At 37.0% G+C, this 19,522-nt stretch overlaps 1 protein-coding gene across 1 annotated transcript in view; it reads left to right on the plus strand.

The window, feature by feature from the left end:
• The first annotated feature begins 979 nt into the window (after positions 1-979).
• Positions 980-19,522, plus strand: part of PCSK1 (proprotein convertase subtilisin/kexin type 1) — a 37,164-nt gene continuing 18,621 nt past the window's right edge. Inside the window, exons 1-6 of the mRNA XM_070935748.1 lie at positions 980-1,159; positions 8,384-8,488; positions 14,471-14,581; positions 15,589-15,735; positions 16,494-16,570; positions 18,931-19,019. Of these exons, the coding sequence (XP_070791849.1) occupies positions 980-1,159; positions 8,384-8,488; positions 14,471-14,581; positions 15,589-15,735; positions 16,494-16,570; positions 18,931-19,019 (709 nt within the window). The remainder of the gene's footprint in view (positions 1,160-8,383; positions 8,489-14,470; positions 14,582-15,588; positions 15,736-16,493; positions 16,571-18,930; positions 19,020-19,522) is intronic.

Consider the following 19,522-nt stretch of genomic DNA (forward strand, 5'->3'; position numbering starts at 1 on the left):
GCTCACTTGCACTCTTAATTAAGGAAGAGATGTTACTGACACGCACCCACCCCCTTTCCCCTTTTTGTTGCCTTCTGGAAATTTACCCCGCTCACAACTGCTCCCCATCCGAAACCACAGGGGCTTCCATCTCCAACATCTGGAGACCCCCCCAAACTACAGGGGCTTCCAACTCCAACATCTGGACACCCCCCAACCACAGGGGCTTCCAACTCCAACATCTGGATACCCCCCAACCACAGGGGCTTCCAACTCCAACACCTGGAAACATTCCTCCCCCCCAAAAAAAAAACAACCCACAGGGGCTTCCAACTCGTAAAGCTCTTTATGGCAGGCTTTGCACAGCCTGAGCAAGAGGATGGCACCGGCTGGGGAAGCCAGGGGTTAGCCCGGATTCCCTCTCGAGCCGTTTCTCAGCGGAGGCGAGCTTGGCTGGGCGGTTTGGGAACCCGGCTTGGATGGGGGAGAAAAGCGAAGGGCAAGGGCGGAGGGGAAGACGGCGGGACCGTGGACAGCTCCTCGCCCTTCCTCTTCCCCCTTCCTCCCCGCCTTCGGCTGTGCCGTACGTATTATGTGGATTATTTTGATCCCAGCCCCGTAGCCCCCTGCCTGCGTTGGCGAACGCTCCGGCTCCTCCTCTCCCCCGGGAACATCCAGCAAGAAATCAGGCCGGGAGATTTGACGTCAGGGAGCGCTTTCGTCCTTTTGACGTGGAAGCGCTCATTCCCATTCTGGCCGTGGCGGCTCCGAGCCCGGCTCCAGCATGAGACGAGCAGAGAGCGAAGGAGGCGACGGCGGCGAGGCACTTTCTTAGCAACTGCCCGCTCCTTCCTCTCCCGTAGCAACCAGAGCCGAAGGGACTTTCCTCGCCTTCTCCAGCAACGCTTCCCCGACTTCTCCGGCTGCCTCCTATTCGCTAGCATTCATTTCCTCCCCCCCCCCCCGGGGAAGTATCCCTTTCGCTCTGCCAAAAGGGGCCATGGGAAAGAGATGCCGGGCAGGGCAGGGCGTGATCGGGGCTCTCCTCTGCGCCTGGACGGTGGTCCTGCTGGCCAAGGCAGAGCGGCAGTTTGTCAATGAATGGGCAGCCGAGATCCCGGGAGGTCTAGAAGCCGCGCGGCTCATAGCAAACGAACTGGACTACGAACTTCTGGGACAGGTAAGACGTCACCCCTCCCTTTTCTTTTCTTTTCTTTTCTTTTCTTTTCTTTTCTTTTCTTTTCTTTTCTTTTCTTTTCTTTTTTTTAAAGTCTGGCAACTTTCCTCTTTCCCGAAGCAAAGAGAATGAGAAACGGCGGATAATGGATTCCGTGACTGGCAGGAGATGCAATTGGTAAGGGTGTCTTGTTTTGATTTGGGAAGTGCGCTCCACACCTTTCCCTGCCAATCTTTCCCAGAGATTCTCTGCCTTTAACGGTGCCTTCTTCCTCGTTGGTATTATTGTCTTTGTTGTCGAAACGAACAAGGAGCAAGTTGTCGCTCTTCGCTCCTGATGAGAAACTTTTGACTTCTTTCCCACTTCTGCCCCATCTTCCTTCTTTAGAATGGACGCTCCTGGTTATCTGTCACCTTGCCCCTGCTGCGTTTTCCCCTTGAACAGATTTTTTTTAAAAAAAAAAAAAATTGGCCAGTTACCACGTAACTGTGACTCCAAGCAGCCTACACCGATTAAAACAACAGCTATGACCAATAACCCACGGACTAACCCCTATCAGCCCACCCCAATCATGACAGTGGAAGCAAGGGGTGATTTGGGAACCAAGGCTGAGGCAGGGAAGTTTGCATATGATCTGTTTTCTCCTGCGAAGAAGCCCATGTGCTGAATGGAGCAAAATCAGCAGCAGATGCTGGAAATTGCAAAGCAGCGAATTAAGGTGAAAGCCCTCTGGGAACGCCACTTGGCTTGGCCTTAACCCTTTCAGCTAAACCCAAATGCCACCGCTGAAGTTCTGAATGCTGAGGTTCCTGAGCTCCTGCAGATGGGGTGGGTTTAACTTTAACAGCAAAAGAGGAGACTATTTTTGGGTTTGGGATCTACCCCTACAGATCCCAAACAACAGACATTTGAGATTGTGTAAAGAAGTCACCAGTCAGAAGGTCTGGGCAAAAATAAGTTACAAAATTTTCTCCCTTTACTTGGAAAAAAAACCACAATGATCAAGATGTAGGAGGCTAAAGGCACAGCTACATTTAGTAACCCCTAGTCTCCATACTCTATACTATATTTTTTGTTCCTCTGTAAGCTCTCTCTAACATCTGTTTCCTCTTTTATCATCTTGATTTGCTTGTTTAACTAAGCTTTATGGTGTGTGGGTACATAACATGCATAACATGTGAGTGTGTGAGAGAGAGGGAGGGAGGGAGGAAGTGTGTGTGTTAAGTATATGGTGAATGACTCCTCACTAGTTTATAAATGGCTATTTGGCAAATAAAAGTATGCAAAATCTGATTCACTGCTGCCTGAGATGAACCAGCTCACTGTGCTATATAGCACAGGATGCTGTCAAAATTGCATTGGCAACAAGTCAGACAAACAGAAGAAAAGACAAAGACAAAACATTCAGATGAAAGATATTATAGATTTACTGACTATGTTCATCTATATACCAGAGATGGAGAACCTTAGTTTCTACAGCTGCTGGATGATCAAGCCAACATGCCCAGTGCTGGAAACTGTAATTCAGCAATACATAGAGAACCATGGATATTCCACCCCCACCCCCCAGTATATGTCAGCCTATCAGTCTATACCCCTAAGGAATCACTTATATTAAAGCTAATCTTTCAAATAATGCAGCATAATAAATTGCTACAAAAAGATTGCAATTAGTAAATTGCAATTAATTCCACCATGCAATCTTCCATAAGGATCTATTTATTGGTAAACCATTGTAGCTATACTCCCATCATCAGTTTTCTTCTATAGAAAATTAACTCATACGCTCAACAATACTCCTATTTAATAGAGAATACTGAGTTTGAACCTGTAATCAGCACTTGTCACAATAAAATTTCATTTAAAATTTAGAATTCTGACCTCACCTCTGAAAATTGGTTCATTGTATACGTTATAATATCCTGTTTCTCCCAAAATAAGACATCCCCTGATAATAAGCCCAATAGGCTTTTGACCGCATGGCAATAAGGCCAAGCACTTATTTGAGGGTTCAAAAAAATATAAGACAGGGTCTTATTTTCAGGGAAACACAGTACATATTACGCAGTCAAACACACATTCTCCCCCTCTCCCCCTTTCTCTCTTGAAAACAGGAGGATAAAGTATGCATTGCTCATTTTGTAAACTTTTCTCTAATTGTGCACTTTAATTTGTGTAATGCCACAAATCTGCAAGTACTTGTACATTTATTCCAGCATAAACAAATTAGAAGAGAATATGATTTGAAAAAATAAAATATATGTCTATGAAATCCATTTATTTTCTATTGAGAAAATTTCTGATACAATTTTAGCCATATCAATTATCTAGTTATCTAATTCCTCTCCCATGCAAATATCCATTATGTTATATGCTATATAACATAAATCTAATTTATCACTGAGCTTATGTCAAGCTACCTTTACCTATAGTCCTGCATGTATATCCATGATCCCATTATGATCATTACCAATGTGTTTATTTCTTTAATAGTCTTTTTATGATTTGTTGTTATTGTTCAATATTTTGTTTGATTTAAAAAAAAATGAAATACAGTTTTATGGAACTTAAAGAGGTAGGGCACATATCATTATGGAGCTAAAGCATACCTAAATATAATGCTAAATTGAGAAGAAACTAATTGGGAAATAAAACCAATAATTATGAATATTTCTCTGAGCTATCAGGGCAAGTACATGATATTTACTACTAATTCTCATCAGTTTTATGCAGTTGATGAATTACTTATAGTTATAGCATGGAGCACATACATATACTACTAGTACCAAAACAGAAGCATTTTTTTCTTAGTAGAGCCATTCTGCTTTCATGATATCTGACTCAACCAACTTCTGCATCTTCAGAAGCTCACATTTCCTATCCCAATTAAAATTCCAATAAAACAATTGATATTGAACAGAATGAAGACTAATCAGATTGCTATTTAACTGAAAGTAAAATCACTCAATCACTAATATGCGTTTTAAAATTTCTTGTATAAAAGCACTGAATAAAGAAACAACTGAGAGAAAAGAATAATTGAAGCTCAGGGCTGAACTGTGAGGTCCTCGGTGCTCTCTGAGTTTGGCTGTTTTCTGGCAGACATTTCATTACCAAACAAGGTAACATCATCAGTGTATAAAGAGATTTTTACACAGAGGAAAAGAAAAAAAAAAACAGACTCCTTTATCGAAATGTTTTTAAGTAATAGCAAAATTGAGATCAACATTCCACAAATAAATTTCTTGTGGAAACGTTAAGGACTTGATCACTGTATAGTAAAAGTAAGATTTCAGAACAAGCAACCATTATTTGCCATTCTATTTATTTAAGACTTGAAGAATTAATGCAAAGATATTTCATGGAAAAACATATAAGGAGAAATATCAGTAGCCGACCATTTAATTATAGCAATAGAGGAATGAGAATGAGAAGAACTAAACACGTTATATTCAGATTTCATATATTAATTCTATTAATATCACGAAGAATAAAGCTTCCTAAAATCACTAATTTGGGAAGAGGAGGAGGAGAAGAGATACAAGAAATCCACAACCAAGAACTAAGGGCACAGATTACAGTAATGTGCTCTCCTCAAGTCCTGGAGATGGTGGAAAAATATGCCAGTGTAAATTGCACTCACCCAGAAAATAGAGCAGTGTGTAGTGGTTTCTTGCAATTTTGATGAGTAAAGTTAAGTGGTGGTATTCTTGCAATTTTGATGAGTAAATTTAAGAAAAGTAAGATTGATGGATTTCCCTGGTTTTGTTTCCCATTGCACTGAGCATTACCCTCTGGTAGGAAAAACCACTATTAAAAGTTTGATGGGGTAGGGTGGGGTGCAGAACTGCTCAGAACCTTTAATCTGCAGTCAAGAAATGTCTAAATATGAGTCTATCACTCTTTTGAGCAGCACTAAACCTGTGCTCCAATGTAGATCAGTTGATAGGTCACAGGTGCAGAGGAGAAGTAGAAGATGAAGTGGAAGGACCCTCTCTTAACACATTGGGAAATGGAGGCTTAGACAAATTAAATGAAAATGGCACAATGAGTTTTAACATAATTTAGTGCAAAATTACGGCTGTAATTTAGGAAACAAAATCAAATGCACAGAGATAGCCTGTAGCTTGGTAATAGTAGATTTGAAGAAAAGTTTGAATAGAATCTTGTTTTGATATTTATATATTTCAGTATTAGAGATTGGACAACCATTTGTTTGAAATGGTATAGAGTTTCCTGCTTGAGTAGGGGATAGGATTAGAAGATCTCCAAGTGCCTTCCAAGTCTCTGTTATTCAATATTACTTTGACATCAAGCTTGATGCAGAGGTTAAAGGGTAATGAGCTAAAAGCTAGGAGACTGTGAGTTCTAGTCCTGCCATAAATGTGATATGTTGACTTTTGACAGTTACTGTCTCAACCCTAAGGAAAAGGCAACAATGGCAAAGCACTTTTTGAAAATGTCCAGAAAACTTCATGAACTTACCCATGTGGACACCAGCCATTTAGACTAACTCAAAGTTGGATAGATACAGTAGATGATAGATAGATAGATAGATAGATAGATAGATAGATAGATAGATAGACAGATAGATAGATAGATAGTTGATAGATAGATATAAATGATAGCACATACTGTACATAAGTAGACATAGACAAAGATAGATGATAGAAGATAAAGAGGAACAATAATATGATACCAATGCAAGAATACATTCAATTACAGTACAAAAACCCATCATTCTAAAACACCATATCATTCATCTTTCACAAAGAGCCATAGTTGACCAGTCTCTAAAATAGGCATGTTTTAACAGGCTTTGGGAAAGCCATAATAATGGAAGTGAATGCTCACTTAGGGCAAGGAGTGGAAAAGGAGAACTTTTCAGAAGAACAGAATCCACCCAGAGAATGCTTTTTCATCTCTGATAGATGGAGAGCTTCAGCAGTCATATGGAATTTATCTCAATTTCATGGATACCAAGGTGCTTAGTTGTATAGGTGATAATCGTAATTTGAATTACAACAGTAGAAAATGCAGTAAGGAAGCTCTCCCATAAACAGAAAGACCAGCACTTGTTAGTTGAAGTTTATGTGTGTTTTTTATGAGCAGTTCCAAGCAAAGTATATTAGATTGATCCAAATGACAGATGACAAGCGCATGAATAAACCTCTTCAGGGCCTTCTGTTCAGTTGGGCAAAGGCCTTCTTGGCCATGGTCAAGAATCTACATGGGGCCAACTCCTTTCACAGTTAAATTTGATACTGTCCCCGAATTACCAGACTTCTAAATTAAGTCATTCTATCTTGCTTGGATTGAGCTTGTTTCACGCCGTCCAGACACTGCCAGATTCTAAACACCAACTCTGAATTTCCATTATGTTCTACAGTAAATTAACAAGTGAATACTATATTCAAATTGATAGTATGATATGGATGCAAAAGAAAAAAAGGGGGGGGCATATGGTTTTAGATTGTGTTAATAAAAACATGATTTCCAACTCATGGGAAATCATTTTGACATCTTTAGTCAGATCTTTAAGAAAGATTTAGAAAAACTGGAGAAAGTTCAGAGAAGTGTAGTGAGAATAATAATGGAATAAGAAAAGTAAGTCCTAGGAAGTTAAACTGAGAGAAATGAATGTGCTAAGAGAAAAGAATAGGCTAAGAGGGTGGAATATGATTGTATCTGAACAAATAACACACAAAAGAGAGTTAAATGTGTTTTCTATTGTCTCTGGGTATAAGATCCAGAATAATGGATCTAAATTTGCAGAAAGCATATTACATGTACAAACCCATTCCAATTCCTACTAATAAAAAGAGATGATTAGCTCTCCTTTGTTGGACATGTTCAAGCAGAGACCAGCAAACAATGTGTTGGGATTGTTATAATTTGATTTCCTGTTCTTATCAGCAAATTGGATTGAAGACCATGTATGAATTCTTTGTCTTTGTAATTCTATATTCTATATATGACAATAATAAAAAGATCTAAGAATAAAATACTTTCACTAGTGGAAAGAATTTATGATAAGATAAAAATTAAACAAAATTTTCAGATAGAAGCCTACAAACAGTAATAATTGACATTTTAAGAAAGTACTAACATTAATAGGTAGTAGCAACAATTTCACTTCACTTTTGTAATGTGTGTACGTAGACATATCATGAGGGAAATGGAACTAAATCGGTTCTATTGAAGTCAGTGGGATTTATTCCTGAGTGAACATAATTAAGATTGTTCTGTGAAATTTGGAGTGAGAAAATGTACTTATAGTAGTGGCCAAAATTGTGGAAACCTTTTGGGAAAAGTGTATTTTTGAAGTTTGATGGCTAATAACACCACTTTTTTTTTTTTTTTGGAGTTTCAAGATAATCATATTCCACTGCTGGAATGGTGTGGGAATAGCCCAGACCTTAACCCAATTGAAAATCTATGGAGTCGACTAAAGAAACTTGTTAGTCAGAAGTGACCTAGCAATAAAACCCAGTTAATAGAAGCAATCTTTCAATCTTGGTTTTACATTATAACAGCTGCAGAACTAAAAGACTTGGTTCACTCCATGGGAAAACTTTGTAAGGCCCAGTAGTGGGTTCCTTCCGGTTCCGCTCGGTTCTGCGAAGCCGGTAGCAGTGACGATATGACACTTTTCCCAAAAGGTTTCCACAATTTTGGCCACTACTGTAGTAACCTATACTCAAACTTTTTCAGGAGGAAGACAAAGTCAGAGGAACGCTGTGATATAAACCACAGAGGTTACTAGCTCCATACATAATGTAGCTAGAAACTACTTTGGTGGAATGGAGGAAGGGGAAAAGAGGAGGGAGCAATTAATGAAAGAGGGAAGGAGCTGATGCTACTTTTGTCATTCTGAGGACAGCATTAAGCTCCTCTAGATGAACATGTCCTATTTGTTTCTATTTTTTCTTAAAATAAATTTAATCACATGTTCCACTTTGGTCCATGTTACTATTAAATAAAAGCAATGCACTTTCATTTTTATGTAAACATATGCAGGATTTAAAAGTACTAGTAGAACATAATTCTGCTTCCTTACCCTTTGTTTTTAAAAGACATTTTATTAGGCAATTATGTATTGCTCCATGGCTTCAGCTCTTAAAGTAAAAGGATTTCTGGGCAGTTTTGATTGTTTCTTGCTGTTTCTTGCTTTATGTTGTTGTGCATTATGGGAAAAGTATCTTAAAATTGTTTTGTACTTTACAGATTGGGTTATTGGAAAATCATTATCTACTTAGACATAAGAACCACCCTAGAAGATCTCGACGAAGTGCTTCTCATATCACTAGACAACTGACAGATGATGATCGTGTAAGTAGTACATGTATGCTTTATAGTCTTTCTCAGATGGTAATTCTAAAGCCAATTCTAAGTGAGTAAATCTTTCTCAATATAGAAACTTTCACCTCCAAATAACTATATGTGAGATTGCCTGCCAGTTTGCTATTGTCACCAATTCTGTGGAAATGATGTGATATAATCCTTCAATAATTGAAGGATTTCTGATAATTATTATATATAGATTTCATATTTTTTATCCAAAGATCTTAAAATATGTGTATATAGTTTCCTGTTTTGACCCTGAGATTGATCACATCTTAGTCTAGACCACATTGGGACATTATATTTGAAAAGTGACACCTTAAAATGAAGAAATTGTAATTGTTGGCTTTAAGAGCACTGTAACCACATGAAATTCCAAAAGGCACAATCATGTAGAAAGAGGGCATTCTTCATTTACAAATTTGCTCGTATTTACTTCTGGAGCTCTTGTTTTACATGAATATCTCTGGAAACTGACATCAAAAGCATATCTTGTGCTTACTATTCAAATCCTTATAATTTAGGAATTAGGAAGTTTGCAAACATGTCACGAATGTTTCACAGATGAACAACGATCCCTATTTTCAAAGTTGCTATTGATATAAGTCCAGCAAACTTCAAAAGGGTTCAATTAAAGATTAAGAAGGAATTTTAAAAAGTGTCTCCTTAATAGCTTCATCCTGCAAACGAAACAAACAAAATGTTTAAAAGTTATGATATTTATTGTTAAATATGGAAATGAGGAGGGAAACCTGAAGCTAAGGTTTCCCTCTGGTCCATCCGAATAGTGGGAGGACCAGAAGTTTAAATTGATTGGCTCCCGCGATTTGGAGGGAAATTTAAGGGAGCTGAGTAGCTGAGCTGTCAGACAGCTCCCCTTTAAAGGGAGCTTCCCAATGGCTCAGTCTTGGTCTGTTACTGAACAAGCCTGGAATAAACAAGTTGTTATCGAGCTGGGAGTCCTGCCTCATTCTTGACCCACGCTTAACATTTATGTAGTTACTTACCAAGCACATCTAAATTATATTACAGTAACCAAAATATCTTTACAATCCCCAAGGCATGTCATAACTTTTGAGCATCCCAAATGTTTGGAAATTGAAAGTTGACAAATTTGACACACCCTAATTGTTGCATTCCTATTCATCTAACAATAAATTTGTTTCTACAGTACGTGCAATAACGTGATATTCAGTAATTAACTGGAAAAACATCAATTGAAAATACATGTTTCAGAATGAATACCTTCAAAAAAGAAGCCATAAAACCTGGTATACAGGTTTTTCACTTATCTGGAGTAGGGAGTATTTGCATTACAGTGAGTCAGAAGGCAATGTTATTGAATGCCCACTATGGTTTCTTGCTCTATGGGATATTGCCATCTGTATTCATTCAAAAGGTGTCCAAAATCTAGAAAAGTAGTTTCACAGTGCTAAATTCAAAAGCAAAGAGTTACCAAACAAGGACCGTTTTTTCTAAGTGTAAAGCCTTCTTTAAGTCAAGCTTGACTCTTGATTCTTAAATGCCACGCTCTTATGGAAATAATTGCTTTAGAATCTGAGAATTTGCCACAGTAATTTCTGCTTTGACTGGGCTGAAAAACTATACAAAATGAGTGCCAATTAAAAATGTCAAGCCACCATTGATATGTACTGTAAGTATGTCAATGAAATCATTAAGATGCATTATGTCTTATTCTTGCCCCTAAATTTTCTTTGCTGTATCTCTAATCACTGGGTTCCTAATGAGTTGTATCATTTATTTTGTAGAAAACACATTTTCAATCATGTGAAGCATTTTTGTACTGCACGAGATGTCTTAGATCATCATTGGCGTTTAAATTCCTCACTGTCCTTGAGATTTCTTGACGATTCTGCTGCATTTAATTCATAATTGGAAACATCACGTGAATGATAGTCCTACTCTAGAAAAATAATCATGTGCCAAGCCAAGCCCATTTGAAGCCATGTTATGTCCTCATGAAAATAGTTTAGCTAATGCAATTATTCTTGTTCTTTAATGAAATTAGAGATATGGCTCTGTGCTTTTCTACTTCATCTCATTTTTTTAAAAAAAAATATCTTTCATCTTTGTCTTGCTTGGGATTTAAAACTAAGGCTTCAAATTTCAGGCAAGAGTTGTGCTGAGGTATATATCTTATTTGACTTTGCTAAAACTTGAAATGCTGCCTAAGCAACATTTCAGGCGGAAGAGTGAGTGGGGTTTGATTCCTACCATCACAGCAGCAACAGCTAAAGGCCTGAATGAGAAAATCTTTCCTAGGTAGAAGTGTTAAGACTGATCCTAGAAAGAGACAGAGTGAGGTAGCAGTTGCTTTGCATGTCAGTAGCTGCAGGATAGGTGAGGAAAAAGTAATTGCTAGGAATTAGGGGATATTGCTGCCCTGTATCCTTAAGCCAGCTTGCTGCCTTTAGGAAATATGATCTGATGAACAATATGATCATTTTCTGCACATGGACTGAAGAGATACTATCTTATCCTTCATCTTGATAGACTTGAACTGGGGGAAACCAGTGACTGTGAGAGGGATCTTGGAGTTTTAGTGGACAATCAGCTAAATATGAGTCAGCAGTGTGCAGCGGCAGCTAAAAAAGCCAATGCAATCCTAAATTGCATTAACAGGGATACAATCAAGATCAAGTGAGGTACTAATACCAATCTATAAAGCCCTAGTAAGACCACACCTAGAGTACTGCATCCAGTTTTGGTCACCACATTATAAAAAAGATGCTGAGATTCTAGAAAAAGTGCAGAGGAGAGCAACCAGGATGATTAGGGGACTGGAGACTAAACCATATGAAGAACGGTTGCAGGAACTATGCATGGCTAGTCTAGTGAAGAGAAGGACCAGGGGAGACATTATAGCCGTCTTCCAATATTTGAGAGGCTGCCACAGAGAGGAGAGGGTCAAGCTGTTTTCCAAAGCACCTGAAGGGCAGACAAGGAATAATGGATGAAAACTGACCAAGGAGAGATTCAACCTAGAAATGAGGAGGAACTTTCTGACAGTAAGAACAATCAACCAATGGAACAGTTCAGAAGTTGTGGGAACTTCATCAGTTGAGACTTTCAAGAAAAGATTGGACTGCCATTTGTCAGAAATGGTGTACGGTCTCCTGCTTGAGCAGGGGGTTGGACTAGATGACCTATAAGGTCCCTCCAACTCTTTTAATCTGTTAAAATCTTGGGTAGCAAAAGCCATGGGAGAGAGGCAGAGAGTCCAGATTAGATTTCTGGTCCATGTTATAAGCATACCAAATTTGTATTCCAAACAATGTTATTACAAAAAGCATACTTCCCATGACAAAATTCTTGACAAAGGGAAATCCCATGGATTGTACATACATAATACATATATTTTATAATAAAAACAAGGCAGATTAAAAATAAAACAGTATTATTCATTTTTATTCTTGGATTATGGATCATCATTGTTGGATCAAAGATACTGCCTTCTTGTCAGGCTTTTATTATCCTTTTAAAATTAAAGATCAAGGGCTGGATTATAAAAATGGAATTTGATTTCCCAAAATAATAAAGGAAGACCGATAATAAATTAGCAGTATAATTTTAAAAATCTGTCAGTAAATAGTATAGAGACATGTTCCACTTTTGGACTGTAGTATCTTTCTCATTTATGTACTTATTCTATTTTAGTTATGACCTTATAGTAAGAATTTACTAAATGTGACTTGTTTGCAATCACCATGCAGTCACAGTGTCATGTTGATAACATGTCAACTGCAAAGAACAACTCTGCTTCTAGTATCTGTCTTACAACTGCAGTTGTTTCCTCACTCATAGGGCAGAAGCCAAACAGGTGCTCACAGTGAGAAAAAACAACCAATGTTCAACTGCCTAGGCAAATTTCATGACACGCTCCTAAGTATAAGGAAGATATGTTCTGCAAACCCCAGCAATTGGTTAGACACTCAGGGATAAGACATTTTTGTTGCCGCAGATTGAAGGAGCATGAAGGAGATTGATGCCTCAAAATTATGGAACACAGAATATTTATGGTTGAGGGGGTAATCAATTTAAAAAACAAAAACTTGAGAAATACATCTCCTCAACCAACCCTTCTATCCCTGGCAAAGAGCATCCAATACTATTTAATAAACGCAGTAATCGTTAACTATTTGTTGTTTTTTCACAATATCAAAAATCTGCTATCTAGGCAGCTTCTTTTCTTAATGTTGACTTAGATTTAGAATAACTTCATTGTCACTTTAAATGTACACTAATCGGCATACATTAAAATGAAATTTCGTTGCATACAAGTCTCAAAGGGTCACCACCGCCAATATACACTACATAAACATGACAAATAAACAAATAAATAAATAAATATGCATATACCCACATATATTATATGACACAGAGAAATAACACAGTCTAGTTCAGATGTATATTTTGATTACATACATTAGCTTAAGAAAGCAATAATAAGCCATTGACATAGTCAAGAAAACACTACAGGCATCTATGGTGGGGAGGGGAGCAGGAGAGTGCAAGTCATTACAAATCCTGTGACTTATGTACTTGCATATGATGCTAGGATATAAGTAAAAATACTTATATGTTTTTGTTGCGATGTGACTGTATGTGTGTTGAGATTTTTTTTATCAGTGAAACTAGTAGTGGACACCTACAGTATGTGAAACATGCTTCTTTTGAGCTGAGTTTCTAGAAGATTTCCAGAGCATTTCTGACATTCTGTAGTATTTGAACTCATTTACTATGGACCAGAGGTTCATAGACTTGATTTCATATGTCTGTACTGTAAGAAATACTTTTGAGAAAGGCTCAATAGAAACCTCCCACAGAGCCTTGATAGTACAAGGGTTTAGTGCACCCTGTTATTAACACAGCTGCCTGCAATTTCTGCTGGTTCGAATCTCTCCAAGGCTCAAGGTTGACTCAGCCTTCCATCCTTTCTAAGGTAGGTGAAATGAGGACCCAGTTTGTGGGGGCAATAAGCTGACTTTGTATAAAATATACAAAAGAATGAAGGCTATTGCTTAAAGCATTGTAAGCCGCCCTGAGTCTCCGGAGAAGGGCGGCATATAAATCAAATTAAAAAAAAGAAAAGAAAAAGAAACCTCCCACAGAGCTGACATTGCATCGTTTGTTACTTCCAATTTTCCCTTTTTGACATATATGGGTATTGTAGTGATTTATATTTTTGGTCACAATAAACACTTATGGTATGGCAAATATAGGCTTTCACTCTTGGGTATAGAGTGAATATTTTTCACTCTAGGGTGAAGATGAAAGATGATCCATGGAATGGAACTAGTGTCATACTCTGACACAGAAGTATGGCCAGCAGTACTCTATGAGATGTTCAGCCATCATTCACATCAATATATGAATATGCAGGTACATTCACATGAAGACAAAAATTAGGACAAAGGCTTGTTTACCCACCCCTAGCATAGGGGTGTGCAACCTATGGCTCATGAGCCACATCCTTCCAGCATTACATGAGTGGGCATAAAATTTTGAGAGTCATATTTTTCCAGTGAGGGAGGTAGGGATTCTAAGAATTGGCTATTTTGTCCCTTAAACACCCCAAATTTTAAGACTCTCCAAAAGGGTCTTAAAATTTAGACTCACCCATTTTGTAATATCAATGGCCTTGCTCCATATGGTGATTAGAAAGAGCATCTATCTGCATCTTTATTCTGCCATTCTTCCATGATACTATCTTCATCTTGTCCATAGCTAAGAGATCAGACAATCTTAAACTGTCTTAGTAGTAACAGTAATAAAATTAGCATCTGCTGTTTTAAGGAAAGACCGTCATTCTAGAAATGGTGCTCTGAGTTCCTTAGAAAACCTGTGGGTTATACATGGAATAAACAAGACTTCAGTGCATTTATAGACACAAGGACGTCCAGTATTTTCTTATCTAGCTATTTCTTTATCTATCTGATGCTATTTTAGGTGACTTGGGCAGAACAACAGTATGAAAAAAAGCGAATTAAGCGTTTTGAATTTGGAGACTCAGCAGAAAATCTATTCAATGACCCAATGTGGAGCCAACAATGGTACCTGGTAAGAATTTGAATCTACATGTAGAACATATATGTCTGAAGAATCTTTTACTATTGCTTCATTAGTGTACTAAACCATTTGGGAAAGCATTCAAAGTATGATAATAAAAGTTGGCTTTTAGGTTATAAACTATGATATATACAATCATCTGCAGCATGTTTTATGATTTTGAGATGAAAACTGTACGGTCACAAAACTATTCTCTAGTGGACAAATTCTCTTACTGAATTTGCCCAAATATAATATATTAATGTTTGAGATGATTAGCACTTGTGAAAAAGAGCACAAGCTTTATAAAATTCAGTGGGGATGATAAGTACCTCAAATGAAAAGAAACGAAGGACATGATGAAGTGATGTCATTTTTTTAATCCGTCAGTCACAATGTGACTCAGCCCCTTTTTACTAACAAATAATAATTATAAGAGAAGATGATTCTAAGAGATTGAAATTGGTAATAAAATATAGCCGCTCTCTCCCATTTTGTACTCTCTTGATTTAAGATTTCATTTCTTATAATCTTTGATACTAGACAAAAGAATTTGGGTAAAGCTACAGTACTATTGTACAGTACTACTATGCAATTGTATAAATGTTTACACTGAACTCAAATCAAATATAATATAATACATTTTATAAACCATAATTTTTTCAATGCGCCATGCAATTCATATGAACTGACACAAAATTTCAGTAAAGGAGAGGCTGTTTTTTCAGCAATACTAACTAGATAAACAGTGGCAAATTTAATAAATAAAATAAAATAGCGTATCTCTACAAGCAATATTTAAAAGTAGCTTTTCTTGATGTAATATTAAATAAACAAAAGCTATGCAGGAGCAAGTATGCATTCATTCATTCATTCATTCATTCATTCATTCATTCATTCAAAGAGACTAGGTTGCAGCATATGTAAGAAAACTAATCAATGTTTACAATGTATTATAGGCAAAACAACTTAATAACATTTGCACAATGCATAAATAAATTGTCTTTTGTTTCTCCTAGCAAGATACAAGAATCAACCGATCTTTGCGCAAATTGGATCTCCATGTCCTTCCAGTCTGGCAAAAGGGCATCACAGGCAAAGGAGTTGTCATAACAGTGCTTGATGATGGCTTGGAGTGGAATCACACAGACATTTACTTTAACTATGTGAGTTTAATATTTCAGTAGTAATCATTATTTTTTCATTTCCAATTTCATGATTAGATTCTTGGAGTTTAAAAATATTCCTTTTCAATAATAAACAAGATTGGGTGCCTTCAAGTGAATTCTTTGTCAGCTTAATCTGTAGATTCTGGGGAGAATTCAAAAGAGTTAAAAATCACATGCTGTATGATGATTGGGTAGAGAAATTCAAATATGACAACTCAATAAAACATGAGCTATTATTGACTTTAAAAAATGAGAGAACACTGCTATTGCAAGGATGAAATTCAAAATTATTCCCTACCAGTTCTGTGGGCGTGGCTTAGTGGCCGTGATGTGGCTTGGTGGGCATGGCTTGGTGAGTGTGACAGAGGAAGGATACTGCAAAATCCCCATTCCCTCCCCACTCCTTGGGAAAGGATATTGCAAAATCTCCATTCCCACCCCACTTTGGGGCCAGCCAGAGGTGGTATTTGCCGGTTCTCCAAACTACTCAAAATTTCCATTACCGGTTCTTCAGAACCTGTCAGAACCTGCTGAATTTCACCCCTGTGCTATTGATACCAATTAATGGGGAAACAAGGGTGTTATGTGCAATTGTTGGCATCCCAGACAGACATTGTGTTGACCACTGAAGAAACAAAAAGAAGGACTAGATAAGTTTCCATTCTGGATTGCTATGATTCTTCTTATATTCCTATCTCTGTTGCTTCACCTATTGGTTTATAGTTGTTACAGTTATATTCTTGATTAACATTTAGGATCCTGACGCAAGTTATGATTTCAATGACAATGATCACGATCCATTTCCCAGATATGATCCTACAAATGAAAATAAGTGAGTAACTACCTACTTTAATATGCTCTTTCATATATATTGCTAGTTGTTTCTGGAATTACTGGGTGATTTTCAATGATATTCACTATCACTTTATATTATCTGCCTGCACTAAATTTGAAGAACCGTAGCAGACAAAACTAATTAAAGACCACAAAGTTGTTATTGTCATCCTTAGCTGCAAAGCCTAGAAACATCGCATTTATATACTGATGAGACATGAATTTTTTCTTTCTTTTTATGATTTCCCCTTGCTCAGGATTGCACTCTAACATATTTCTGTTTGCTAGATGAAGGGAGATAGGTACAGTATCTATATTAATTTTCCATACTCTCACTACAGTGGGACAAGATCTCTTGCTTTATCTAGTTTTGTCTTGATATAGATGTGATTTGTGAAAATATCCATTACTGCTAGTAGTCCTAATGTTGAATAGGTAGTTTCATGAATACCAAATTAATTTTCAAATGTCATTTATGCAGTCAAGCCTACATTTTGAGATTCTATTATTAAAGTGCATGGCACTTCATTATACAGATGACTAATTTGAATCAGTCAGGTTTTTTTTCAAAAGTTGGTATGATTTAAATAAAACAATATGATAAATCAACTGTACACACAGACACATTCCCATTTCCAACTGATAACACAATCCCAACAACTCCCTAAGTTAATTGCATATGGTAAAAATGGATAGGCTTCAATTGTGTGATCAGTTTGTCTTACTGTCTTTTTTGATCACCATCATGGACACTCCTGAAATAAAATTTGTGAGACAAATACAGATTTAGCTGGGAGTAAGCAACCTGAATAGAATGAGGATTTAGTTATGGTCTGTGTTGGTTTGAGAAGCAGAGGATCAGGCCACCCGGTTCACTTTAAGTGAATATCATAAATATGTAATACTTCCCAAGACAATTAGGAGAGGGTGTCATTTTTGTTATGATGCATTATGGTTCACCAACATCTATTTAAGACAAATAATATTGAATTCCTTATGGAGATTCTATGGTAACAGAAAAAAATATTGTGACAGTGAAAGGTTTTCAGAAGATGAATATTTCCAGGTTTGGTAAAATGTGTCACTCTGCTTAGCTGGAGCAGTTATTGGCAATAATTAACCATTATCCACTGATTTAAATTATCTCAAATCTGCCATCTCTGCATAACAACTACTCTTTCTGATATATGTAAATGGAATTCAAACTGGCAGCATTCAACAGCTTCAGTGCATACCAAGCTGTGCTATTAAATAAGGCAGCTTTTCACAAGCGGACTATCATTTGATGCAGTGAAGGTGAAGAGTTTCTGGATGGTGGAATAGAAAATATTGTACTGTTTAGTCTCTGAAAATTAAAAGGACATACTTAAATCTAATCATCCCCTTAATAGATAACTTGATATCTGATATTCATTAAGGCTATAAATTTTCCTTGGTCTCTTGAACATTGCATTTATTCTTGAAATTAATTCATGAAATCATCAAAATGTGTTGGGAAAACAATAGGCATGCTCACTGAAGAATTCTTATAGATCCAACACATCAGAATGATATCAGCTTGACTAATGTTGTTCTGTGTTCTATAACCACTCATGATTATTTCATGATGAGAGTAGATTACTTGCTTATCCCCAACTTGCCAACTTTGTGTGATAGTAGAACAGTAGACAGATCCAAGATGACTGGGTTGGTTGTACATTGACCATTTTTTCAGTCAATGCAACAAACTGAACTCTGACAAATGCTGATTTTTCAGTCAGTGCAACCTCTCAATCAGAGGGTATCATTGGTATTAGTGATAATGTTTAGGGGGGAAAAGTCAAAGAAAAATTCACAGTGATACAGAACAGACAGAATCAGGGTAGCCTCATCTCACCAACCTTCTTTGTCCTTTTTTTAACCACCACCATTGCAGTTGCAGCAGGTGAGTAAAAAGAAAACAGAGAAAGTTTTCCTAGAGAAATCTCATTGTTTTGGAATCACTCCAGAATTTTGTTTGTTTCAAAACTGGTTAATTCTTCAATAAAATTACAAGGTTGAATAGGGGAAACGGTGCCTAGTTTAGCCTCAAACAAACTCATATCTATTTTGTGATAAAAAGTATTCCCTCCCACACATAAGGATACATATTTCTCAGGAAGGTTAATTAAGTAGAGATGAGCATATTAACTTAATAAACTACATTGTGGTATTCATGTAACCCTCTAATCTTCTCCTATGACTTTGTTAATCATGATGTGCAAACAGGGCTATGTAATCTAGTTGCTTTTGGCTCCATCTGAATTTCATATATTCAAATGAATAATAATTACATAATAAGATTGAAAGATGACCCATCTAAAGCTGATTTTGTTGCAGACATGGTACACGATGTGCAGGAGAGATTGCCATGCAAGCAAACAATCTAAAATGTGGAGTTGGAGTAGCATACAATTCCAAAGTTGGAGGTAAGAAATATTAACAGTAATTCTATTTTAGCAGTCTGTTTCTTTGCTGGAGTACCCAGAGATCTGTTTGAAATGCTACTGGAGAGGTACTGAACAAAGGAATATTAAATTGAATAGCAGGGACAGAAGAGATGATGGTACGCTTTCTGCTTCTATTATGCATTCTGATCATACAAAGGATTGAAGGGGTTATTCATTGCTGCAGTCTAATGAATTTCAACAGAACACTGAAAATAATACTTTCATTAAGTACCATAATCCCTGAGCATCAGTGGCTGATTAGATTGCTACTATATACTTATTCATGTGGCCTACAAATATGGGCTGAAATTCAGTTATTTAATATTTTTGTCATGTTGACGTAAACATGTCATGGCCTCAACTATGCATTCAAACTGCTATTATCACATTCAAATCTAACAACTTTCAAGACATAGATTTAGTTTTCCTTTAACTCTGATAAAAAAAAAACCTTCTAGTTTTCTAAATTCTAAATGGGAGTT

The sequence above is a fragment of the Pituophis catenifer genome, unplaced genomic scaffold, assembly GCF_029215685.1.
Source record: "Pituophis catenifer annectens isolate HBS135680 unplaced genomic scaffold, rPitCat1.0.hap2 SCAF_2, whole genome shotgun sequence".
In the NCBI taxonomy this organism is placed as follows: Eukaryota; Metazoa; Chordata; class Lepidosauria; order Squamata; family Colubridae; genus Pituophis; species Pituophis catenifer.